Source organism: Equus caballus, chromosome 15 (assembly GCF_041296265.1).
Source record: "Equus caballus isolate H_3958 breed thoroughbred chromosome 15, TB-T2T, whole genome shotgun sequence".
Lineage (NCBI taxonomy): Eukaryota > Metazoa > Chordata > Mammalia > Perissodactyla > Equidae > Equus > Equus caballus.
Genome location: NC_091698.1, coordinates 90,667,771 through 90,693,752, shown reverse-complemented (window position 1 = coordinate 90,693,752; position 25,982 = coordinate 90,667,771). Strand labels below are relative to the sequence as shown.

General features: G+C 58.6%; 1 protein-coding gene across 4 annotated transcripts; it reads right to left on the bottom strand.

Moving 5' to 3' along the window:
- Positions 1-412: 412 nt before the first annotated feature.
- SDC1 (syndecan 1) lies at positions 413-24,928 on the bottom strand. 4 transcript variants are annotated; one of them, XM_023619468.2, is made up of 5 exons: positions 24,506-24,928; positions 5,365-5,446; positions 3,692-4,173; positions 2,740-2,875; positions 413-2,558 (listed from the first exon to the last, which is right to left on the bottom strand). In XM_023619468.2, exons 1-5 carry the CDS (start codon positions 24,569-24,571, stop codon positions 2,389-2,391), a joined length of 936 nt encoding a protein of 311 aa, XP_023475236.1. In that variant the 5' UTR covers positions 24,572-24,928; the 3' UTR covers positions 413-2,388. The 4 variants fall into 4 exon arrangements, with proteins under 4 accessions (XP_023475236.1, XP_023475234.1, XP_070092706.1 ...); XM_023619466.2 differs by lacking the exon at positions 24,506-24,928 and adding an exon at positions 19,100-19,256; XM_070236605.1 differs by lacking the exon at positions 24,506-24,928 and adding an exon at positions 17,458-18,744.
- Positions 24,929-25,982: the final 1,054 nt, after the last annotated feature.

The window sequence follows — 25,982 nt, the reverse complement described above, 5'->3', positions numbered from 1 at the left end:
TTCTCAACCCCCAGGAATCTCTCTAGTTTTTCCCTATTGTGTAGACTTTAGACCTTTGGCACTTGAGTGGATCTGTTAGTGAGTTTTCAGGAGTCACACGACAATGAGCAAACAGCTAGCAAACTTAAGACAGTAGTAGGGAGCCTCGTGTCCTTGAGGAAGGGAATGATCGAGGGGCTGGGTAGGAGAAAGGCAGAGAGCCCCGGGAGGAGGTGAGATGCTGCAGGCCTGACACACAGCTGCAGGAGGAGGGCACAGGGGGACACAGCCTCCCCTTCCAGCCAAGGGACCAGTGCTAACCCTGCTGTTCTTCACCAAGCCACAGCACAGCCCAGAGCCAGCCTCCTCCCAAGGAGGTCACAGAAAAGGACATGGCCAGGCCAAGAAGAGACTCAACCACCACCACAGCCCGAAATGACAAGTACTGTTTATTACAGTTACACGAACGGGCCAGCCACAGGCTCGGTGCCATCCCCTGGACCAGCAGAGACGAGCATGGTCACAGACCGCTTCCCCACCCCCCGAATCGTACCCAGTCATACACTCCGGGCAGAAAGTCCCAGTGTCGAACACAGGGCACAGGTTCCCTTCATTTGGCAGTGCACCTCTCTTAGTCACAGATGGCGCCCGCCTCTGAGCGGCCCACAGAGCCCCTGGAACGTTGTCAAATGAAATAAGCAAGCACGGGAGCTCCCAGGAGCCCTGGGCCGGGGCCTCCGGGCCTAGCAGAGGTGTGAGAGGAGGACTGTGCAAGGGGTCTGAGAGGGGGGCCTTGGCTCCAGGTCTCCGAGGGGCCACGGGCCTCAGGTCAGGGTGTGCTGGGCCATCACAGCTTCTTCAGCCACTTAGGAGACCGTGCTTGGAGCTTGGCAACACAGAAACTGACATCAGGCCTTATATAACCTTGGCTGAACCTACCAAAAGCCACAATTTTAGCAAAGACAACAAAAAACAAATCAGAGGGACTCTGACCCCAGAATCCCTCCCCACGGGAAAGAGGAAGGCACAGAGCTTTGAGCCAAGTTTCCCCGATATCATTGGTATTTCGAGAAAAGGCTGGTCACGTCCACACAACCAGCACAGAGAGAAGAAAAGGGAGTGGAGTTCACACGACTACTTTATATTAAAGTTTATTACATTTGGAAAATCTACTGTACAGGGAAAAACCCATTGGATTAAGTAGAGTTTTGCCAAAAGCAAAAGACTATCACTCTTTGGAACATTCCTGATTCCAGCCCGGGGCAGGGCCACAGGAGCTAATCACAGGTGAACCTGGTTCTTCATGGAGCAGCTCAGTGCCAGGTGTGCCCAAAACCCCTCTCATCACCTTCCAAGAGAAAGAGTCCAATAGCCCAGAGGTGGCGCCAAAGGAAGCGCCCAGGCTGCGGGAGATCCCCTGGGCCCTGCCACCTCTCCCACCCGACAGTCCTCTCCCCTCGTACCCCAGCCTGAGGCACCAGGACTCAGTTCTCACACGGGCTTCTCAACATTGATCGCAGCAGCCCAGGCCACCGCCGTGGCCCTGAGTTCGTGGACATGGGCGTGATCACTCAAAGAGGTGACTGCCCGTGGCAGCCGGGATCGGCCAGCCCACCAGTGGGGCCAACTGATAGACATTCCATACCCTGTTGCATACTTGAGCGACGAACTCAGAGACAACACACAAACAGCCTATATGTTGGCTTCCAGATTTGGTTCTTCTAGTTAAAAAAAAAAAAAAAGTCTTCTTAACCCTGACACTGTCTCCTGACCAGAGATGAGGGAAGCAGGATGGGGGGTAACCAAATCAATTTAACTTACGTCAGAAGTAACAAAGTCTACTGGGCTATGAACAAAGAAACTAGAGGAAACATGTGCAAAAACAAGTGGATATCTAAACGAGACTTCCCCACAAAGCAAAGTGAACTCTGACGGAGCCCGGAACTCCTCTCCCTGCCACTCAGCGGTAAACGCCCCCGAGACTGTTGGTCTCTACCAGTAAGTGCTACAGATGTGCCAGCCCTCAGCCCTCAGCCCGAGCATCTCCCAGACACGCGGGCCATCCAGGTCCAAAGAAGTGGGGGCCCCTTTCTCTCCAGAGCTGGGCCTGGGGAGGGTCTGCTCCTGTTTGGAGAAACTGAGTCAGAATGGTGAGATGCCAGGTGCTGGCTGCGGTGGAAAGGTCATACACGAGAAAGCCCTCGCGCCAAGTCTCCAGGCAGAAGTCAGAGAAGCAGAGGAGAGCCCCCAGCGAGCCCCGGCACTCGGCGGGCAGGGAGCTGGCTGGGGGGGCCGGGAGCGCTGGGGAGGTGGCATGGCGGCAGGGGAGGCAGTGCCTGCAGTTCTTCACGGAAGAGGCAAGTGGGGGCCTAGCTGAGTGGCAGGGAGAGGGGGAGAAGTGCTCCCCCGTCAGGCGTAGAACTCCTCTTGCTTGGTGGGCTTCTGGTAGGCCCCGCCGTTGGCTTGTTTCGGCTCCTCCAAGGAGTAGCTGCCCTCATCTTTCTTCTTCATCCGGTACAGCATGAAACCCACCAGGCACACAGCGAAGATGAGCCCCACGAGGCCTCCTGCAATGACCCCTGGGGTGGGCAGACAGGCCAGCTCAGCTCAGCTGCTCCTGGGGCTGAGCAGCAGTCCCTCCCCAACCGGGCAGCCCCAGAGGTGGCCTTGGCTGTAGCCAGCCCCACACCAGGGCTAACGACAGTCCCCCACCCCAGAGCAGCAGTTGCCCCTTCCCCACCCACCTGAGAGCAAACTCACCTCCCAGCACTTCCTTCCTGTCCAGGAGGCCCTGTGAGGCCCCCGCAGCCTCAGGATCCACTGGGGGCTCCTTCCGCTGGTCAGGTTCCACTGCAGCCCCGGCTGTGCTCTCCTCCGACATGTCAAAGGTGAAGTCCTAGGGGCGGGCAGAGACAGGATCAGGCTGGGGTAAGCCACTGATAGCAGCAGCATCCAGTTCGATTTCCAAACCCAGAAGCAGTCCCTGGTCACTGCTGCCACCAGCTCAGACACACCCAAACCTGGACCTCTGGACCCCAAAGCCAGGCCCCTCTTGCCACATCGCACTGGGCCCTGGCTGGACTGTGGTGGAGATATCCCACCAAGTGATATAAAGCACGTTTTCATCTGAAAATAAATAGACTAAAATGACACTATATGATGACACTATGAGATAAAAAATAAGACTTGTTAGTACTTTTACACTTGCAGCAGGCGCCTTGCTTAAGTCTAAGTTTGGAAAGCCTTCTTTTCAGTGCTCTATTTTTTGCCGAGGAAGATTTGCCTTGAGCTAACATCCACTGCCCATCTTCCTATTTTTGTATGTGGGCCGCTACCACAGCATGGCCACTGACAGATGAGGGGTGTAGGTCCACACCCAGGAACTGAACCCCGGCCGCTGAAGCACAGCATGCCAAACTTAACCACTAGGCCACTAGGCTGGCCCTTCAGTCATCTTGAAGGACTCTTTTGCTCTGGTCTCATGTTCAGTCTGTCCCACCCTGGGCTGGGCCCTGGGGGCAGAGGAAAGTGGGAACCTCATGAGACTGTCTTCACGGTGGGAAATATGACATGCTCACAGGGGGCTGGGTGTGCCAGAGGGACCAGATCATCTCACCCTGACGCACTGTGCTCTGCCGGGCACTAGGAGCCACCCCATCCGGCCACCCCACGTCCCAGGAAATACAGATGACTCCAGTGGGCAGACACTCACCTGCTCGCCAGAGCCCTCTCCTGCTGGAAGCTGGGTGGAGGCTCCATCCTCAGCAGCCTTCTCGGTGGCAGAAGGACCTCCATCTGCCACGCTGGGAGGGTGAGGGTCAAGCAGCTGGTCAGGTACTACGGGAGCAGAGGTCTTGTGGTGGTCAGGCTGCACGGCCCTGTGTGGATGGAGTGTGCCAGGCCCCTGGGCTGTGGTGGCCCTTGCCGTCGATGCCCGGTGGGTGGTTGGGTGCAGGGTGGTCTCACTGGGTGGGTGGATGGTCTCCTTCTCCTGGGTGGTAAAGCCAGGCTCCACCCCTGACAGGTACACCACCGCTCCCTCCTCAGGCGCCGCTCTGGCTGGCACGATGGAGGTAGAGGCGGCGATGGTATCCGTGCTGGTGGGCTCTGGAGCCGTGGGGATGGCCGTCAGGACACCCACGTCCTTCTGGACAGCATGGGTCTGCTTTGACAAGGTGAGATCTTGCAGGGCACCTGCAGGGCCAGAAGCAGAGGTGGCTGGGGTGGGAGAGGCCCCAGAACATCTAGACCAGCCAAGCTCAGGCTGTGAAGAAGGGCTGGGCAAGGACCTGCGGCTCTGACTCCCAGGCCAGTAGAGCAAACCCTTCCTTTCGTGAGAAGCTGTGTCCCCTGGAGTAGAACCAGCTGAGGGTAAACTCGACTTTGGAAAATGGACAAGGAGAGCTGCCCTTTCCTGCTGCAAGCACCCGGGGACAGCCTGGTCTCTGGAGCCATTAGACACCACGTTCATCTGAGAAGGAACTTTCCCTCTGACTTCTGACGCCCACTCCCTGGGTGGGAGCGTCCTCAGGGGCCTCATCCCCAGGACACACACCTCTCTGGCCCCCTCTCTACTCTACTTGCCCTCCCCTCAGAAAGGCCTAGGCTCCCAAGAACAGAGGCCTGTGCCCTACCTCCCAGCTCCCAGCCTAGCCCACTTTCCCCATGATGGCCTCGACCCTCTTTTTGAGGAAGATCAGCTCTGAGCTAACATCTGCTGCCAATCCTCCTCTTTTTGCTGAGGAAGACTGGCCCTGAGCTAACATCCATGCTCATCTTCCTCTACTTTATATGTGGGATGCCTACCACAGCATGGCCTGCGAAGCGGTGCCATGTCCGCACCCAGGATCCGAACCAGCGAACCCTGGGCCGCTGAGCGGAGCGTGTGCACTTAACTGCTGAGCCACTGAGCCAGCCCCTCGGCCCTCTTCTGAGGTCCAGCTCAAGAGCACCTCTTCTGGGACGCCTCCCTGACCACTTCCAGCTCAGGGATTCCGCTCCCCCAGGGAAAGGGGCCATAGTGCAGACAAGGGAACATTTATCGCAGATCTACACCCCACCAGGCTCTGTGCTGCCTTACAGCTCCCAACAGCCTTATGAAGTCAAGATATTATTCCCATTTTATAGATGAGGAAACAGAGGCTTGGAGAAGTCAAACCACCTTCCAAAGGTTGCCCAGGGAGTTAAAGAGGAGAATATGAGCCCAAGTCTGTCTGTAGCAGGTGGCCCCCGGGGCCTCCTGGGACCCAGAACACTCATGCCTCCACCCAAACACATTTTCTTCTTGCGGTGTGGACCCCGTTTCCTTCCCCAACATCACCCTTTGGGCCCAGTGGGGGAGCTGTGGGACCACGGCCCCCAACCCACAGCCTGCTGCCAGCTCACCTGCACCTGAGCCAGAGAAGTTGTCAGAGTCATCCCCAGAGCCGTCCTGATCTTCAGGGGGCACATTTGTGGCCACAATTTGCTGGAAAAGGATCAGAAAAGGGTATGAGTGGAGCCTCAGCTGAGCCCTGCTATTCCAGGGTCCCCATCCTAGCCAGCTGAGTACACTCCCCCTACGCTCACTCAGCACAGGAAGAAGGCCCTCATATGCGGCTTCAGGACCCTCAGCTCGGGCAGTCCTCCCACACATTCCCTAAGGCTGTGACAACACAGCTCAGTGCTAGGTGCTGGGGGTGCAGAAACACACAAGAAGGGGCACCCCAAGAAACTCAGATGGGTGACGGAGCCCCAGACCTCACAGGGGAGCAGACAGAAGACACCATCACTGGGAACACAGGCTGTGGCCCCCATCAGTCCACCCCACATTGAGAAATCAGGTCGTGGGGGCCACTGGCCAGGGAGCTTCAGGGTCCAAGATTGCCAACTCTGCCCCACTGAGGAGCTTTCAAGAGCCCCAGGAACAATCCCACAATGAGCTGGCTCCAGAGAGGCAGCCTCCAGGCATGCTGGGCACCAGGGTGTGGACAGCGAGGGCCCCATGTGGGGAGGGGGCCGGGGTGAGTTGTCTATGCTGAGGCAGGTCTGCCCACACAGGACAGCCCCTGGCCTGGCCACGATGCTCCCTCCCACAGCCAGTCTGTTTTCTTAGCCACAGGAAGGACTGGGTCCAGGCCCACTTGGGGAAGGAAGGACGGGGCACCCATCAGGCTGGGGACGGATGAGGCTGATCTAGAAGAGGACCTGCACTAAGGAGGCATCAACGAATGGGCTGTAGGCCTGGAACGGGCCCTGTTTGCCAACAGCCACCCCAGGAATGCTGCCTGCCTGGTCCAGCCCCGAGAAGCTGCCAGCGCAGAGTGCAGACTCATTCCCGAGGCGCGGCTGTGCCAGCGGCAGAGCCGGGGTCTGGGGCCAGGAGGAGGCGGGACACACTACACACAGCCAGCAGGCCTGAGCAGAAGCCCTGGGGGAAGGAGGGACCACCCCTGACCCCAACACTGGCTCCAGGACAGCGGGTGGGGAGGGAGGACCCAGCAGCCAGGTGGCAGGAGGGGTGGGAGTGTCCTGTCCAGCAAGGAGACTAACCAAAATGACCCTGTGACCCAGTCCATCTCGATAGGGCCCCAGTGTCAGGGGTCAGAATAAAGAACAAATGAATGAATGAAGCAGAACACACTGTTCGGGGCACATGGCTTTAGAGATATCCTGACCTCTGCCACTTACTAGCTGAATGGCCTTGGGGACATCACTAAACCTCTTACGGCCTCAGTCTCCCCATCCATAAAGTGGGGCAATAATAACACCTACATTCCAGGATTGTTGCCAAAACTCAATGAGGTTATGCCCTTAAAGAACCCAACAGAGCCTGGCACGCAGTGAGCGCCCCACCAACGGCAGCAGCTGCTCGAACGCTCAGCACGGGGAAGAGGGTCTGGGGCCTGTCTGTGAAGAGGTGGGATACAGGCGGGGAGGGTTTCAGGAGAGGGGGCAAGAAGGAGCGGGTTCACAGACGCTCTATGCAGGCCCCGCCCAAGGCTGGGCTCCAGGGAGTGGGGCCTCCTCAGGCCCAGAGGCCTTGCCAGGTCCGGGCCACAGGCCACAGGGCCTTGGCTCTTGAGTGGAGCAGAGCAGGGAGGGACAGACAAGACCTTTGGCTCCTGAGGCTGCCTGGCGCAGAGCTGGACCAGGTGGGGGCTCCTCAGGGCCCAGGTCAGAGAGAAGCTTCAGACACGTGTAGAAGCCACAAGGCTAGAAATACCGCTGCACTTCCTTTGAAACTACAAAACCCAAACTGTACTTCTCTCACCCCCAGGAAAAGGGTTTGGGCCTCAGAAGGGCCTGTCTGAGCCGTCACGGCCCATCTACAATGAACAGTCAGTCCCTAACCTCTACCCACACCCCGAGCCACATCCTGCCTATACTGTCCCAGGTGGTGTTTCAAATACCTGGCCTGCCTCCATAGAGCTCCAAAGCGGTCCCTACCCTCCCCGACCCTGTCCCCCTTTAATAGCAAAAGAATACTGTGTACTAGGCAGGAGCAGCGTGGGTACCCGCACGGCCACATACTCCCATCCCAGGCCCATGGCAGAATGCTCCTGACAGGGCAGCAGGCTTGGTGAGGACAAGCATCCAAGGGACCCCCAACACACAGTCACTGAGACCCCGCCTCACCCTCGCCCAACCGCTCCTGCCCGGGGAGGCCCTAGGGGCTGAGCATCTTTTCCATGCACCGACTCTCCCCTGGAAAGACAGCTCGCCCTGGAGCAGCCATCAGGGCTCCAACCAGACCAGCCTCAGCTGCAGAAACCAGAGTCATCGGGTCAGCCCTATTTCACTGATGAGGAAACTAAGGCCTGCAGAAAACTCAGTGCACTGGGGACCCTGTCAGCCCTGGAGGCCCTGCCCAAGACCCAGGGAGGCCCAGCCTCTCGCCTACACAGAGAAGCCCCAGCAGGTTAGCAGATTCCCAAGAGCATGGCCTCTCTCACGACTAGATCAGACTTTCGATCTGTCCAGTCCCTAAAATCAATTTGTTTCCTCCTCTCTGCTGGCTTATCCCTCTGTGATCTTATTTACACAACAAGCTCTTAAGCAAATGCTTTCTCCACTGAAACCAGCTCCCAGGCCTCAGGGCAGCCTCTCCCCTCTCAGGGCTGGGTCTCTACCTAGGGGAGGGCCTGTAGTGACCTCTTGAATCTCGTCCAGCTTGAACCTTCGTGACAGCCTCAGCTCCCTGGGGAGGACACTGGCAGAAACTGCTGAGTGAACTTGGATCAGCAGGTGCCACTGACTCTGGGGTTTTGGGTGAGATTTTGGTTTCACTCCGCAGCCCGGCTGTGCTGAGAGCCTGTGGCCAGCTGCCTCCAAGGCCTCACGTGGGCTCTCCTCAGCCTTGCCTCCCACCTGGGTCCTTCCAAGACGGCTTGGCCATGGCTCAGGGCTGCTCGGGGACACCACCACCTCAAGCTGCCTTGGAAGGGCAAGACAACCCAGCCCACACCTTTAGTGGGGGCACTTGACCTCTGCAAGTCCCAGAAAAATCAGCATTTCATACAACAAAACCCTTGCGCTAAGTCAGGTCTAAACTTCCACACGGTCAGTTTGCTCAAAGCAAAGGCCAATTTGCTCCCTCCCCACCCGCAGCGCAGACCCCTGGAAGCCCAGCGCCTCAAAGGTCAAGTCAGGTTTGGCTCCAGTGGGTTTGGGGGTCGTGCTGCAGACACATGGAGGCTGGGGAAGAGGGAAGATAAAGAACACTCAACCCATCTCCATCTCTACCACACCAGTCTCCTGGTCACGGGGGGCTGTGTGGAAGGACCGAGAGAGGGGACCTGAGTCGGGGCTCTGGCGTGGCAGGAAAGAGCGGTGAAAGGAGGGAGATCTTCTCTGACCTTAGAAACCCTTTCCACCATTCCCCCTTGACTTGAGGCAGGCAGGGCTGGGATAGCATCTCCCACAGATAAGGAACTCAGCCTCCGAGAGGATGAGGGACTTCTCAAGGCCCCCAGGCAGTGGCAGTGTCTGCAGACTTCCGGCAGTGCTTGCTCTCCTCACCTGCCATCTGTCCCTCCCCAGCCCGGAAGGACCGTCTTCCCTGGCTGGCCCGTCTGTTTTAAGGAAAACTTGCCTAAAGCTCCCCCCAACGACTGCAGGTTCCAGGAGCCAGGGGATGAGAGTCATCAAGTAAGAATTCCCGACCCCTGCCCCAGTGGCCGAGGGACCGAGGTGCCCGCCCGCACTGCACTTGAGAGGTGCAGAGAGGATGGCACGGACAAGCACAAGGTCAGGGCTACCAGGGGCTGAAGTCTTCACCATGCTGCTGCCAGCCATTCCCAAGAGCAGGTCTGGAGTCTGTGGGCAGAGGGCTGGCAGAGAAGCTTCAAGAAGGCGGCTTCAAGCCAAGTCCCACCAGCTTGCATCCTGCACGGGCCATAACGAGGGCCACCCTCCTCAGGAACCTCTGTGCAAGCAGAGCCCTCGCCCTGGCCAGCCGAGCGGGCCTGGGGCTGTGCCGCAGCATTCCTCCAAGACACCTTGGGTGTGAAAGCTCCTTGGCAGGGTCACAAGTCAGGACACCAGTGAGCATCTGAGTTCAAGTGAAGATGGGGGACCCAGGGACTTCCAACTCCAGGCTGACCAGAGAGGTTCCCGGCCTGCACCGCCCACTGCATCAACCCACAGGCACCAGGCATGAAGACCAGGTTTCCAACCCCCGACACCCTGAGCCACTCACACATGGCACCTGCTGCTTGACTTGAGTAACGGATAAAACACAGATCCTTTAAAAAGCATTACTGAGTTCAAAGAATCGTGTTGCTTTTTTAACCAAAACATGCTAAAAGCACAATACTGTGTAAGGAGGTCACAGACTTTGATATTTCACAGGGCCCTCAGTGTCAAAACTTGGGGGACTATCATTCAGGGGCTTTGAGGAGAAAAGAGGGTAAGAAATGGTCTGTCCTCGCCCTGGTGAGGTCCCAGGGCAAACAGCCACGCACCCACTCCAGGAGGCTTCTGGAAGGAAGAGCTGCGGAGACTGGGCCACAGAGGGGCACCCTATGGTGGACACTAGGGTGGAGGCTTGAGGCCCCCAGGCAGACCCCAAAGAGGATAAGACCACACTCAGCCCTGAGTCACTAACTTTGGCAGCGCTGAGGGCATCCATGGTGGGGCAGCCTTTGCAGTGTCAACTGGTAAAGGGAGGTTTAGGCCTCTGTTGGTCGTAACCGCCCCAGTGTGGTGACAGAAGCGCCGGCTGCTCCAGTAAGGGCCGAGACACTGACTCCACAAGCCCACTAGTCATGCAGGAAGCCAAGGGTAAAGACTGCCCCTGAACAAAGGCAGCCAGCCTTGGTGCTGGCTCTGGGGCTGATGAGGAGGGGGCCCCAACTTGTTGCAGGAGCCCTGGCTGTGGGGTCACCAGCAGGCGTTCCCCATAGTCACGCAGGATCAATGCCCATCGAGATCCTGTGTGACAGGAGGTGTCCTCAGAAGGCTTAAAAAGAGATCCAGGGTCTTTTAGAAAATTTTACCCCCCTCAGTTCCTTGGTGAGATCCATGGATCTAAGGGACACAGGCTGATTCCGCCTCCCCCAGACTTCACAACTCTTGGGGGTGGAGGTGTCTGAGCTACAGAACTCCAGCCTTCACCCCACACCTGAGCATCAAGATGCCAGACTGGTCGAAGGTGACATCCAAACCGTCACCTGTGTCCAGGCTAGGGGCTCTCTTCTTGGGCGTCCCTAAGAATCACAAGGAGCCTGATCGAGATGAAGTCTTCTGAGCTCCATCCCTGACGCTGACTCAAGTGGCCTGGGGCAAAGGCCCAGGACTCTGCAAGTTGAACAAGCTCCCAGCTCCTGTATGCGGTCTGTAGACCGCTCTTGGAGAATAATAGTCTGGACAGGAAAAGGCCTGCCCAGGGTAGCCAAGGGGCTGGACACTGGGGAGGAGTGGAGAGTAGAGACCCCCCATTCAGGTCCCTTGACTGAGTCCAGTATTCAAAGAAGAGGCATCAAATAGCAACAGAGCCCCGTAAACAAGCTCTAGGGGCAAAGTGATCAAAGTGACCTCTGCAGACAGTATACGACAGTACCTGCCCAGTCTGTGGAACAGGCCTCACTGTGGAGCCGGGGGAACCGCTGAACCTCAAGAGGCACCCAATACCCAGCAGTGCAAGAAGAAGGAAGCAAAGAAAAGCAAGAGCCGTGTTTCCCTGAAGCTGGGCTGAGCCTCTGTCCTGCCAGGGCCGAGGACCTCCTTGGCACTCCAGGAGCGGTCTTCCCATCCAGCGGCTGGCCCGATGCAGTGACCTGGCTGAAACCAACAGACGCGAACAGGAGAGAGCTGCTGATGCTAAGAAGCCCGGGTGGATCCCCAGGTGAGGCCGACGGGCCGGGGAGGGCAGCAGGGGCTGCAGAGCCTTGGTGCCATCTTCCAGGGGTACCTGCCTGCCCGGGGTGTGGCAGGGGAAGAGAATGTTGCCAAACACCCAGCTCCACTCCTGTGGCCCACCTGGTGCCCTGAAGCAGTGGGCTTTGTGACTCTGCCATCCCTTGTGTCGAGGGTCATCTGCCTTTAGCTCTGGCTAACATGGCCTAAGCACGGACCAGAGGGGCCAGGTGGGTCAAACTCAAAGCATCTTGGATCAAGGATCTCAGGGAAAGGATCAGAACCAGAGATGTCAAGGGAGAAAGAGACCGGTCCCGGGTGGCTGCCCCAGGGTGAGGGCCAGCTCTAATGCTCCCTAGCAGGGTGACCTGGGCAGCTGTCTGCCTCTCTCTGCATCTGTTCCCACCTGGACAACAGAGGGGCTTAGCTAAGAAACCCTAAACTCCCTTGGGGCTCTGACAGGCCAGACTGGGATCTGGGAGCAGTAGCCCCGATTCCTTATCAGTGAGGCAGGGTGGTGTGTGAGTGATAAATTGGCCACAGCCAGCCATGCCGGGTGGGTGGGAGGAGCAGGACCAGGGCCCAGGAAGACACTGGGCTCCCTCCTGCCCCAGGATGTTGCAATGGTAGGAGACAAATCACTTCCTCTCCAAAGCCTTCTTTCCTAACTTGGGAGCTGCCAGGGAGACAGGCTTAGGCCACTGAGGCAGGACAGACCTCCTCGCTTTGGCCTCAAGACCCTGAAATCTCTCCCTCACTGAAGAGGCTCCCAGGAGGGAGGAGCCCCACCGGAGCCTGGGGGCAGTACCAGCATTTCCGGCCTGACAGGCACAGTGATTTATCTGCTCAGTGTCTCCACCAACCAAGTCAAGCAGGGACCTGCAGAGAGGGCTACGGGGGACGGACGGCCCAGGGCGGGAGGGGCTGTGACCAGGCAGGTAAGCGGAGAGGGGGCTTCTTCTCCCTCCATCCTGAGAATGTCCATCCTTGAGGGCCCCAATAAGGCCCCACCCCTGTCAGCACTTCCCCTGGGAGGAGCGCTTTCAGGGGACCTCGTGGGCGTGCACCTCCACCCCCACATACACACACAGATCCATTCAGCTGTTCCCACACTGCCACTGGGAAACAGATCTCACTGCTCCAGGGCATTCCGGGGTAGATGGCACCTGGCTTTGGAGACCCCTATGCAGTAGCCTTTCCCATGGCCCTAAATGCCAGGGCTTTACAGGTGGGAAACCTGAGGTCAAGGTCACAGAGCCCTCCCCCTGCCCCATGCTTCCCCTTGGAAGACCCCCAGGGCCAGGCTGTGTTGAAGGAGGGGAGATGGAGGATCCTGGTAGCCAGCGCCAGCTGCGATCAATGCCCCCAGCACCTCATACCCAGCCCTCCACAGAGCTGGCGCCCGCCTCGCAGCCCGCCTGCCAGGACTTGTCTCCGAACAGGCCCAGCTGACGGCTGGGTGTGGGGCCGCGGGGCTGGAAGACCAGTTCCTCCACTTTCTCCACCTGCCAGAACCCGGGCCAGGCAGGGCAGGATTCCACCTGGGCGTTGAGCGAGGCCGCCCAGCCAGCCCCCGCGCCTGGTGCTGCCTGGGAGCCAGACAAGGGGTGGCCAGGGGAAAGTGACCAGAGCCGCTCTCGGGAAAGCCTGGTTATAGCCTGGGCTCTTTCCCAACCTAGTGGGTGACCTTGGAAAAGGCTCTGCCTCAGGTTGCCCACCTGTACAACAAGGGCTTGGCCGAGTAGAGGCAAGGGGGCTCCTCGTTCCAAGTCTGTGCCTGGGGAATCAAGGCCTGCTCTCGAGGGGCAGCCAGATGCAGCAGCCACAGCAGGCTGCCCACCTAAGGGGTGACGCACCATGAACCTGGTACTTAGCACGGGGAGGACCCAAGATGGCAACAAGGTGGGGGGCGGGGGAGGCAGGGTCTGATCACCCTGACTTCCCAAGGAGTGCTATGGCCTAGTCAGGGTGTGGACGATGTCCCAAATCAAGGTGACTCTGGGGATGGCAACTGGCAACCCACAGAGAGGGACAGAGGGGGCAGCCAAGGCCTCCAGAGCCTTGTCCCTCCAGCCCTGGCTGTCCTGAGGAGACAGCTAAGGCCAGAAGCTCCGTGCAGGATCCCCGTCAGCTCCCAACGAGGGCCCCTTGAACTGCTCTCTAGGTGATTAGTCCCCAACTCCACTGGCGTAGGGGCCTGACACCTCTGGCACATGGGCTTCTAGAGACATCCTCTCCCTGCTCTGGCTAAGTAAAGTGGCCTCAAGAGGCAGAAACTTGTAGCTTTAAGATACCTGCAGCCAGCCAGGGCTCCAGTTGTGTGCATATGGAGGGAGGGGGGTCACTTTATTACCCAAATCTCTCCCATCAGCGTCCCTGCGATTTCAGGGTATCCCTTGAAAATGAAAACGCTTCTGGGAGGCTAGTCACTCACACCAGAGTGAAAATCAGCTCCATATGGGGGAGAGGCTAATTCTGGAGCTGGGGCACTGGGGATGGGTAGGAACTATGGAAGACAGGAAAGGATTACAAAAGGGAGGCTAGAAGATGCCAAGAGCAAATTTTATAACTTGTTTCAAAATGGTCATCAGCCAACCCTGCACCCAGGAAAGAAAGACTAAATTCCCTTTGCTCCTATTTTGAGCCAGATGTTCATGAGTCCTCTTCCCACGTACAGGAGAATAAGGGGCTAGCCTGGGAACCTGCCTCTGGGATAAAGCACAATTCAGACCGACTAGGCACTGAAGCTGGAAGCCCAGACAGACACGGGAAGGGCAGAATGTCCCTGAAAGGGTCCCATGGGGGGTGCTAGGGCACAGTGGAGCTGGTACTTTCTGGCCTGAGTGATAGAGGGCAGAATTTTCTTTGAAGCCTGGGTCTCAGGAGGCTGGACTCACTCCCTGGATTGCTGGTGGGGCCCCAGCCTAAACGGGACCAAAGCAGCCAGGCCCCTTCACTGTCAGCCTGCCCTCCACCAGGGGACGTCTCAATGGCCGGGAGGTTCACACGGCCTCCAACGCCCAGCACTGAGCTCCCAGGCCCTAGCAGCATCTGCACACAGTAGGCACTAAGATGGCTGAAAGGGGGATATGGATGCAGCCCCAGTCTTAGGAGCTCGGCATTACCCCAGAAAGGGGAAATCACCATACCACCTCACCCAGGGCTCAGGGACAGTTGTGGCAATGGAAGGAAGAACCTAAGGATCTGCCCTGAGCTGGGAATCACTTGAAAAATAGAAATACCTGAATTAGGCCTTGGGAAAAAAACAGTAATCACAGCTACTTTATTGAGCACTACGTACCAAGTACTAGTCTAAGCTCTTTACCTGAATTAACGTAATCTTCACAGTAACCTTAGATTCTGGTACCATACCCATCTTATGGATGAGGAAATTGAAGCAAAGGGGACAAGTCACTTGTCCCAGGGACACAGCCACTGAAGCGCTAGAGAGGGTTTAAGGCCAGGCAGTCTTGCCCCAGCAGGCATGCTGTTACCCACCCGCCACAAGGAAGACTCATAATGAAGACCACAGGGCTGGCTCTCTTACCTCAGAAGGAAAACAGCCATCATTTCCATGGAGGCGGCACACGGCAAGTGCAGAGGGAAGAGGACCTACGGGCGGGGCCGCCTGGCCCAGCTCCCTCTCTGGGGCAACCTCCAATCTGCGTTTCTGGGCATAGGCCACTATTCCCCACAGCCAGGGGCCCTGCTTGCCTGGCCTGAGCCCCCACTGAGGTGCCCTGGTACCTGGGTTCATGGGCCTCCTCCCACCGCCTGCCAGCCCAGCCCACTCCTCCTTGGGTCAGGAGGCAGCCCCTGGCAGTGGCTCAGGAGGAGGAGAGCAAAGTCTGGCCTGCCAGTGAAGGCTCATTTATTTCTGAGAAGGGGCAAAAGCCATGTTTGCAGACCGTGTTACGGCAGCACACCGGGCTAAGACCAGCCAGCCATTCACAAAGAGGGACTACACACCCAGGCAGGGTCAGGCTGTACCCCTTCCTCAGCCACAGCCTCCGGGGGCTCTCCCCAGGGGTCTCCCCAAGTACAATGAGCCCCAAAGCTCTCTCAGACTTGCTACTCTAAGCTCCAGGCAAGGAGAGGGCTCCCAATCATGCCACATATTTTATTTCATTGGCTCTTTTCAAAAGCTCTCTGAGGCAGCATATGAAAAACCCCACTTTACAGACGAGGAAACTGAGGCTTACACGTAGGTGAAGAAACGTACCTGAGATTACAGAGGGAGGAAGTGATAGAAGCTGGATAAGATCTGGGTCGTTCAGACTCCCTATCCTGTGCTCTTTCCAGCCCCCACACAACACCTCTCTGCTCCGGCCTGAGGGGGAACTAACCAAGGCAGACTAACCAGCCAGGTCTGGGTCCCACCTTGCCTGCCCAGCCCCAAGGCTTCAGGACCCCAGGCTGGGCCTGGAACCCACCCCAAAGGCAGGCAGACCCAGGCATTCAGGTTCAGGCTGCTGCCGTTACACTGGGAGGAGAGGAGGAGTAGGGTGCCCACCAGATGCCCACCCAGCCCCTAGATGGATGTCTAGAAGAATGATCCTATTCCACAGGGGGCTGGAGAGGAGGGGGTGAGCTCGGGGGCTCTCTGCTTTTTGCACAATTCTCAGATCCCAGGATGCCTCAGCCACTGCTTCAAACTGACCCACGGAGACCTCGGGCCTGGCTTTCTGGCTTGAGTCTGCCCCAGGGAAACTTCTGCCCCTGTGGTCATCCCCCAGGCCCCTGCCCCCCACAGAGGCCCCGGGTCAGGAGTTGCCTGAGACGGGCAGAGAGGGGAGGTGGGGGCAGAGCCTGAGGACCTCACTCAGCCCAAGTGGGCCCACTCTCCTAGCCTGGCCACAGCTCGCAGGCCCTGGCCAGCCTGGAGGTCTTGCTGCCCAGACCCTCCCCAAGCCCCACCCTGAGGGGATGCAGTCACCAGGGACAGCAACACCACAGCGCAGGGGTTCCCCCAGGGAGAAGCTGGAGGGACGTCAGCCTCGATGACAGTCTCAGAGACTCCCAAAGCACCTGCAGCCTGGGGCCCTGCGAGCCCAAACCTGACCGAATATCCGTCCGGGACACTCCCCAGAGATGGGACCCCCAGGGCCCGGAGAGTTTCCTGGGCAGCAGGGATGCTGAGAAGATACCGGAGAGAAGAGCCAGTGCTGTGCTCCTGCCATGGGGCTGTCACAGTCAAGTCCCCACCCAGGTCGGGCGAGGCCCCGGGCAGCAGCGGCCAGCACAGGGCCAGAGGCACAGGAAGAGCAGGCCAAGTCCTCAAGTCCTCGTGGTGCCTGGCACGTGTACTGGGGGGACGACGAGTGCACCTCAGCCCTCTAAAATTTCCCTCCCACCTCTCCACGTCCCTCCCTCCCTGGGCCAGGTCCTCGAATCCTGTCTTCTCAGCCTCCTGAGGGGGCAGAAGGCACCCAACGAGGCCACTCTGGCCAAAGGACATGCCCGGGAGCCCCAAGGGGGAGGTTATGAATCGAGTCAACATCATTGTGGCGGGACAGTTCTCCTGACACCTTTGGAGATCAATGGTGTCCAAGAGTGGTCCCAGAGCAGAACTGGTGGCCTCTGTCACTCCTAGTGCCCCATCATGGGGACCTGCTTCCTTAACAATTCCCATGGCCAGAAAATGTCCTGCCTTACAGCCTGAGCTCCCGACTTGAAACTGCTATATTGTGGGACAAACCTTCTCAGTCTGCACAACCTTCAGATATCACTGTCCCTCTGGCCTGTCTGCACAGACCAACCAATCTTCCTGTCTGGTTTCAGTAAAGGCCACCTACCCTCTCCTGCATGTGCCCCTGCACAGGGCTGTACACATGGCAGGCGCCCAGGCTCTGGGCTGCAGATCCCATCCAACCAGGTAGGGCTCATGACCCCCCAGTGCTTGAGGCAGAACTCTCCTGGGGCAGGATCCACTCAGATGCCCACCAGTCCTGTGACATGGCCACCAGAGGTCACATATACCTCTGTGTATGACCTCCTGTCAGCCTCTCAGCCCCCTCCCCCCATTTCACAGATGGACTCACTGAGGCCAAGAGAGGCCCATGCACAGTCACTCAGCAGTAAAGAGGAGGGCCAGGGCTGGAAGCCAGGCCCCCAAGCCCTAGTCTGCCTCACTGTACTCACCCGCCCCATGCCTGGCACACAGTGGGCTCACAGTCAAGGCTGGTTGGGTGAGTCTCGGGGGAGGATCCGTGGGCTTGGCACCGTGACTCAGCTGACGAGTGGAGCGATAAACATGCCCGCCTTCCCCACTGCCCCAACCTGCCCGACACGGCTTCCGTTCCTGTGATGAGAGGACCTGGGGCAGGTGGCCAGGATGCCTGGGTGTGTGCAGAGAACACCACCTCGCCCCCATCCCCAGCCTGACCTTTCCCAGGGGATCCACCTCTGGTTCCCACACGGAGCTCTCAGTCCACCTCCTCCAAGCAGCCTGCCCTGACCTCCACCTCCACAGATGACCCCTCAGGCAGCTGGTGTTCCCTCGAGTCCCCAGAGGAATAATGGTGGGGGACCCTGAGCCCCTGCCAAGTCCCCCAATGCCACCTCCACCCTCCCCAGGACAAGGTCTCTCTGCAACCACATGGCTGTCACAGCTGAAGAAGGCAAAGGAGCCCTTGAGCAGATGGGGGAACTGAGGCACAGAGGGGCAATGACCTGCCCAAGCCACACAGTCGGGGGCTAAACTGGGACTAGGAAGGACAGGTGTCCTGTTTGCCCTTCTCTGCAGGAATAACTTCCACAGACTTCTAAAGCCAGGGACAGAGGTATGTCAGAGCTACAGGTAAAAAGGGAAGAGACTGCCAGAAAGGGAGGGAGAGAGGAAGACAGCTTCCTGGTTTCTGAGAAGGAAGTTGCAGACAGGTGGTGACCAGGTTTCCCCAAAAACTCAGACTGCAATCTAACCAGCAGGAAAGCCCAATGGGGAAATCGAGTCACGACCCCCCAGGCAAAGCCCAGCCATAGCTGCAACCCATGCTGTGGCCCACCACCCCACACCTATGTGTGTGTGTGTACACACATACCCACATATGGGTACACACGCACACACACACATGCTCACACGGCCTCTCGTGGGGCTGCAACCCTCAGGTGAGTCACGGGGAAGAGGAGTTTTTCCCAGGGCTGAAGGCCAGAGGGGGAGCTGCCTCTACAGATAACTAGGCGGCCCACAGAGCCATAAACGCCCAGAGGATAGAGCCCCTCAAGGGGATCCAGAAGCAGAAGGGGACGCATCTGGAATCCTCCCAGTTCACAAGTCAACAGGAAACATCACTGGGCAGATGACTGAGTCCAGGAGCAGGTCTAGCCACCAGGCTTCCCCTCTCCCGACCAATGGCCCCAGGCCCTGAGTCTGCCCACTGCACTGCCCTCCCCTGTAAGCTTGCCTCCCCACACTGGCAGGCCCTCCCAGGCTCCCCGGCTCCCTATCCCTGCCCGCATGACAGGCAGCAGGACAGGATCCAGAGGAAGCTTAGACCTTCCTCCCCCGCCACCCCACACCACCCCCTCCTCTGGGGCCCCAGCACCAAGCACAGGGGAGCTGACTAGGGGCCCCTATCCCGGGCTTGGGAATGCTGGGGACCTTCCAGTGCCAACTCCCCACCCAGTCTAAGCCTCCGGAGGACAGGCAGAAGGTACCATCACGCAGATAAAGCTAGGCCTTCCAGGGGGACCGTGGAGGGGCCTTCCCAGGTCCACCTGGAGCTGGAAGTTGCATAGTTGCTGAAGTGACCCTGAGCGCAGGGTCTTGCCTCCGTGGCCTCACCTCCGTGGCCTGCGCCCCCAATACACCTCCTTGCGTTGAGGGAGGATAGGCGTGCATGCCCTCCCTCGGCCCGTCAGGGCCCTCATGGCCGCCTGGAGGGAAGTTCCAGAAAGCAGCTCCCATCGAAAGCCCAACCTCTGTTGGAACAGCTGAGAGGGAAATGACACCGTGCTGAACCTGTTCCAGGGTGTGGGAGCCTGGCGCCGAAAGCCCTCTTTCCACAGACTCCCTTAATCCCATTCCTCCTCTCTAGACACACTTAGGCAGGCCCTTAAGGGGGGGCTTTCAACCCAAGACTCCAAAATTGGTTGTTGAAAAGAAGGAGGAAATCAGGAAATAGTTTGTTCTATAAAACTACCAGGGTTCTGGAACTAGAAATCATTTAACGACCACTTCCTCATGTGGCTGCTCCCGCAGCGGGACCTGGCGGTGGAGGGGCCCGCGGGTGGGACTTGGCACTGGAGCCAGGAGTCCTGGCTTCTGGTAACCCCACCTGTGCCACGGCGCTCGCCTCCCTGGCTTAAAAAAGGATATACTAATTCCACAAATGTCCCCCCAGTGCCCAAGATGAAAGTCAGTGCAGGCTGGCCGCTGCCCTGGGGGACCAATACGGGGGAAAGTATGCCCCTCTCCACTGCAGAGGGGGAGGTCAGGCCACTTGGCACCAAGCCAAGGAAGTTGGTCTTCGCATGGGTACCAGCCCTGGGTGCACACTCCCCACCCTGCCCTTGTGCGTCCCAGCGTTTCCTGACCTAGGCTTCCTGGGCATCCTTAGGGTTCTTGTCTGTCCCTAAGCAACCATCAGGTGACACCAACCCAAGCTCAGGACGCTGCCAATGCTCAGAGTTTGCCAAAAGGCACTGTTCAGGCCAGCTCAGCCCAGCCCAACGCCCCCTCCATCCAAAATATACACACCCGTGGTTCTCCGGAATGGAACAGCAAATACCTACTGGGGCTTTGCAGAGTTCAGCCAGCCCCATAGGCTAGGTTTCATGGGGCTGACTGGACAGTCCATCGACTTATTCATGCCATACACATGTGTACACACATACATAGTAATCCTGGTTCTACCACGATGGCCCCTTGGAGGGGCTCACTTCTACAGGCTTCATCCACAAAATGGGAACAACGACTCACACTGTAACGATTTGGGGTAACGATTAAATAAGAATGTAGGGAAAGCACTGAGCACTCGATAGTAGGCGTTCAGTGTCAGGTGACCCTAGTTATATCGACAGCTAACTTTCCTCTGGCGCTTTCATTACCAAACACTTTCACGCGTTCATTATGAAATGAACACGCAAATGACACAATGAGGACAGGGAGAACAGGTATGATGTCCGCTTTGCACAGGACATCAAGACTTGGAAGTGAAGTGACTCACCCGAGATGACGTGGTTAATTAGTGGCAGAGCCGAGCCTCGATTCTGGGGCTCTCCCTAACCCAAAGCTGTTTCTAGCCTGCCAGGCGGTAGGGATGTGCTAAGGCGGGGACACTAAATCCAAATATGGCATGGTGGAGAGACGGAGACAGGAGCCAAGCTAAGAACGCGCACCCTTGCCAGTCAGGATTTATAGTGAGTTAGCCTCGCTAGGTCCAGGCCACCCATGACTGGCAAGTCACTTACATCTCAAGTCAGGTGGAGAAACTCGGAACATGGGGTCAACAGGTGCTTCCTCCCAGAGGTCATTCACATCTGTTTACCGAGGGAGCCCGTAAGCACCTCCCTTGACAGCCTCTCTGTCATTCTAGGTACTAAGCAGGGATACTGCAGGGGTCCCAGCTGGTCCATGAAGGCACCAGATGCACATATCATAGACCATGAACATGACTCACAGGTGAGACCCTTACTCAGAGCTGAAAACTCTTGTCTTAGAAATAATTCTAAAGGATCTGATTCATTTCTTAGCGCTGCTCGAGAGAAGCGCAAATTAGAACTCAACTGAAAAGCTGCTTGCTACACTTAGGCACACACATGCCTCTTTTGGCTGCTATCGGACAGGATGGAAGACGGAAAAGAGCAAATGAAATTTCAAAACGTAGCCACCTGAGGCACCGGGGCAAAGTGCTCTTCGGAGCTGGGTAAAGCCAGGAGACATGCCATAACCTAACACAGTGACAGTGACAACAATGAGAACCCGGCGCCGGAGAGTATGCTCTGTATTCTTTTGTTAATAAAGGAAGGGGAGCAAACATTTCAGAGAATCCTGCCCAAAATAAGAATACTTTTGAGAGTAATATTGATTCTTAGGTCATGGAAAAAAACCTGGATACCAAGGATCCCTCATTCCCAAGAGAATTCAGAATTCTGCTGCAGTAAAAAAAACATTCCTCTACAAAAGACTCCAAAATTTAAGCTTCTCATTAATTCTTTCCAGGCTCCTCTCCTTTCTTATCCCTCTCCTCACCAATCTGGGTTAATGAGATTTTACTGGACTCACCATGAGCCACAGGTAGAGACTTAAGCTGGCTCCACCCTCCCTGTGGAGCTGAAGCCAGGAGTGACATCACCTCTAGGAGGCTCTGAGCCCAGGCCAGGCGGTTAGTGCCTCCCCAACCCCCATCTGCCAGGCCCTTGGGAAATGTCTCTACTAGCCCCCATAATTAAGGCAAAAAGGGATTTTATGCCTTTCAAGAAAGAGAAGAGAGAAAGAGAGGAAAACAGCAAATAGCTTTCCAGAACAAGCCATTTTTCTTACATGACAGAAACAAAAGACCAAGGGAAATACACGCACACACAAAAACCCTTTCAGACAAACTTGTTCTCGTCTCTTGGGAGTGGTTTTGAGCCACCTCTGCCCCAGCAGGCTTCCCTTGCCCATTCAAAGTTAGGCGCCCAGGATTATGGCCTACCTCATGGTCCCCGGGAGGCTTCTGACCTGCTTCCCAGTGGGGCCAAAGTGATCTGTGGGAGAGGGCCAGATCTGTAACCTGTGGACACCTTCTCCCATTTAGGCAAACATTTCTTTTAGGAAGAGGGTGGAGGAGGCCTCTGGGACACCAACAGTAAGAGGGAGAGGACAGAGCTCGGAAAGAGAAGTGAAACTTTATAAAAGTTTACAGAGACTTTATAAAAGAAAAAAGAAAACGTAAGCTCCAAGCCAGAGTCTGATTCCGAAGCTTAGCGCTTTTGGGCTCGACTCAACCACCCCCTCTAGGAAGCCCTCCCACCATCCACTCTAATAAGCTTCCCTCCCTCTCTCCCTCCTTTCCCCCTTAAGACTCAACTGTCTCCTTGACCTTCTGTCTCCATAATGTGCCAAAGTTTCTAGGCGAGAAAAAATGCCATATACTGCAGCATCTGCCCTGCCCCAGCACACAGAAAACTCTGGGAGACGTGGCCACAGAGAATCCCAAATCCCATCTGCCTCCCCGGTATCAACGGGGGCTCTGGGATCCCAGCTCACAGGAATGCCAGCCTCACCCACAGCGGGGAGGGGAACCACCACCACCACTCCTCCCAATTCTGGCTAGAAACAGGTGGACTACTGCTGAGGCCCTGTCTTGGGCCTGGAGAGAGTGGAGCAGCCAGGTAAGCCAAGCGGCTCCACTGCCTTCTCCAGGGTATTAACCACGGTTCAAGGCACAGTCTGAGTCCCACAGAAGCCATAGCCTGAAAGAGCTGAGGAGGAGCCAGACGCCAGCTTCTTGGACCTGAAAGCCAGGAGTGCACTGGCGACCCAGCTCAGAAATCCCATCTTTCCCCACGTCCCCCCGGAGATACGCACCCCCCCTCCACACTCCAGCTCAGCAATTCAAGAGGGCTCAGGGACCCTCTCCTGGACTTCAAAATGCTTCCAAGCACAACAGTCACCTAGAAAGCAGGCAGAGCACTTCACAGATCAGCCTGGAAAACACTTCACCTGCGGCAGACCTGTAACATACCTCGAAGTTCTCAATTACTGGTACCTACTACTATTCTAGAGGGACCCGCTTACAGAGGGTTGACATTGCTAAGCCTCCTCCAAATGCCACAGGGAGGTACCTCCTCCCCCTCGGCTTGCGCTCCTTCCCTGCCCACGTGCCTCGCTTTGCCAGAGCTAGGGAAGTGGAGCCCTCGAGATGTGGTGGCGAGAGACGGCCACTTCCGGAAGGGGAAGAGCCCCTCGCTCTGCACCTCCCCTCTGCATCCCGGGGGATGGCCGGATGGCCGATCCGGCCCGCGGGGAGGACCCCGGGACTCTAGCACCGGGTGTGGCGGGTGGGGGTGGACATGGGCACCGGATGGCCAGCGCTGACACCTGGCGGCCACCCAGGTCCCAGCCCACGTCAGGCCCGGCGCTGCTGGGCGGTTCCCAGGAAAGGGTTACAGGGGCCAAGAACAAAGCGCCCCCATTGGGGAAGGCGGGCGAGGGGACGGCGGCTGGGGCGGGAGATCACTTTCTGGGGACCCTCGGGATGCTCTTGTCGGCCAGGTCTCTCTTTAGAGGAGTCCCACCCCTAGCCAAAGGTGGATGCTGGAGTCCTACCCAAAGGCCTCGCTCCAGCCTCGAGCTCCACGTTTGTCCCTCTTTTCCCCCAGCTCCACTGGGCGGGCCAAGGGACCCGCCTTCCCTCCGCGCGGCTCCAGCACAAAGCCGGGTCGGGGGAGGGGAAGAGCCACTCCGGGGTCCACTCGCGTGGAAGCCGCCGGCCCGCCCCGGCGGTGCCCAGCACGGGCACGCGCCCCTCCGCGGGCAGCACAACTTCAGCAGCCCAGAAGTTGGGTTCCTGCAGGTCTCTAGCGTTCTGGGGCCAACTTCCCGGAACCTCCTGGTGCCAGCTCGGCCCGGCTCCCCCAGGGCAGCAAACCGAAGGCCGAGGACCCCACCTCCGCCCGCCCGCCCGCGTCCCCCGCGCAGCCCTAGCCCTCGCCCTGGCTGCGGCTCCTTGGCAAACGCTCCTGCCCGCTCCCGCGCCGGCTCCGCTGCGCCCAAACTTGTCTCCGCCGAAGGGGCCGGGCGCCCGGGCTCGGCAGTCTGGTTTGAATTAGGGTCTGCGGGCGGGGCGTTGTGGCCGCGGTCACTGCATCCTCCCGGGTCACCGGCGGGGGGCTCGGCGGCCGCGGTGCCCGGGGTGACTGGGTGGGAGCCGGCGACCCCGGGCGCCGCCGCAGGCTGGCGGGCTCGGATGAACGTGGAGCCGTTTTTCATAATTGAGCGCAGGGCCCCGGCGCAGGCTCCGCTTCCCAGGGCGCCCCAGTCCCCGGCCGGGAACGACGGAACCCGCGCGGCGCCCACCGACGGCGGAGACAATAGGGGCGGGAGTCCTGATTTCGGGGCTCGCGGTCTCCAGGCCCGCTGGGCTAGCGCGGGAAGAAGGGAAGTCCCCGTTTCCCCTCCCCCTCCACGTGCCGCCGCCGGCATCGGCGGGTCTGCAAGCCCCGGCTTCCCGCCGCCTCCCAGCCGGCCCCGGGCCGCACTCACCGGGAGGGCCGGCTGCAGGCGCAGCGCCAACGCGCAGAGCCAGAGCCAGAGCGCCGCGCGCCTCATGCTGCCCGGACCGGCGGCGGGAGCGCGGCGGGCTGCGCGGGTCGGGGCTGCGCGGCGCTGCGCGGACTGTGCGGGGCTCCGGGTCGGCTCGGCCGGTTGCGCTACGCGCGGATCCCTCGGGCGATGCCCAGCGCGCGGCTGTCCTAGGCGAGGGCTACGGGGTGGCCGGCTGCAGTCCGCTCTCTACTGCTGGATTCCTCTCCGGCTGCCTCGGCTCCCGCCCGCACCTCTCCCGCCGAGCTCCGCCTTATAATAAACCCACAGGCCCTAAGCCGTTGCAAAAACTAGCCCCCCACCCCCAGCTCACCAGGTCTCTGGGCCAGCCCCAGTCCCCACCCCCCTAGGACCCCGCCCCCTGAGCCACCCGGCCCGGCCCCCTCGGAACGCCCCACCCCCGGCGCCCTAGCTCCGCCTCCGCCCCGCGGGCCGGAGCCTCGCCTTCCTCCGGAGCCGTGGTCGATCCCAGCAGGCGCTGGCTCCCAGTGTTTCGGCTCCCCTGCTCCCGGGTGGTGGCGGCCCGGGCGGACCCGCTCCCTTCCCGGCCCAGGGTATTGAGGCTCGGTCCGGGAGAGGGGCGGGAAGGGTAGTAACTGGTCCTTGACTGTGCTGCCAGTCTGCAGCGCCCTCTGGGCGTAGACACAGAGCGCTCTCCAGGTGCGTTGGACTCCCAGATCCCGGCGGGAGGGACCACTTTCTGGGGCTCTATGGGGCCCAGAGGTGATGGGGCTTTAAACCGGTGGATCCCTCCCTCGTCTTTCCTCTGGCTGCCAATGGGGCTCCCTGCGTCCCCCCTTCCGCCAGCACGGGTTCCCACATGCGCTCTCGTGCTGCCAGCACTCCCCAAAGTGCTGGGAACTCAGGGCCTTACTTTAAACAGCTGGACACGTTCAGGAGGCTGTAAAAAAATTTTTAAAAGGAGTTTTCGATGTCTTTTTGTAGAAGACAATGCCCTCCCTCCTCATCCTCTGAGCTAAGAGGAAAAGTAAACGGCTCTGTTCCCAGGTGACCTTATCCACAGCCTGCAGATCGGAGAAGCACCACTTGAGGTCCTGCTCCTTTGTGATTCCCCAAGAGGCCCTGGACCTCAGGGTTTCCATTACCAAGCGGGCATCTCAGTGCAAAAAGGCCGCTGGAGGCCTGCGAGGTAGGGCAAAGGGCCTTGAGAGGAAAGGGGAAGAACCGGCCGGGCCCTGCCTCCAGTGTGGTAGGCGGGAAAGATGGTGCCAAATGACCTTCGTCCCCGGACCTGGAGACCAAAGATGGCGTCTTCCTCACGCGTCCTTCCCAGCAGAGGACAAGGCCAGCCTCGGTGGGCCTGAACTGGGAACCAAGGTCTCCTGAGGCATCGTGGCCTCTCAGGCGGTCTCCAGGCAGGGACACTTGGCTGGGGGCCCCTCGATTCTCCTCCACC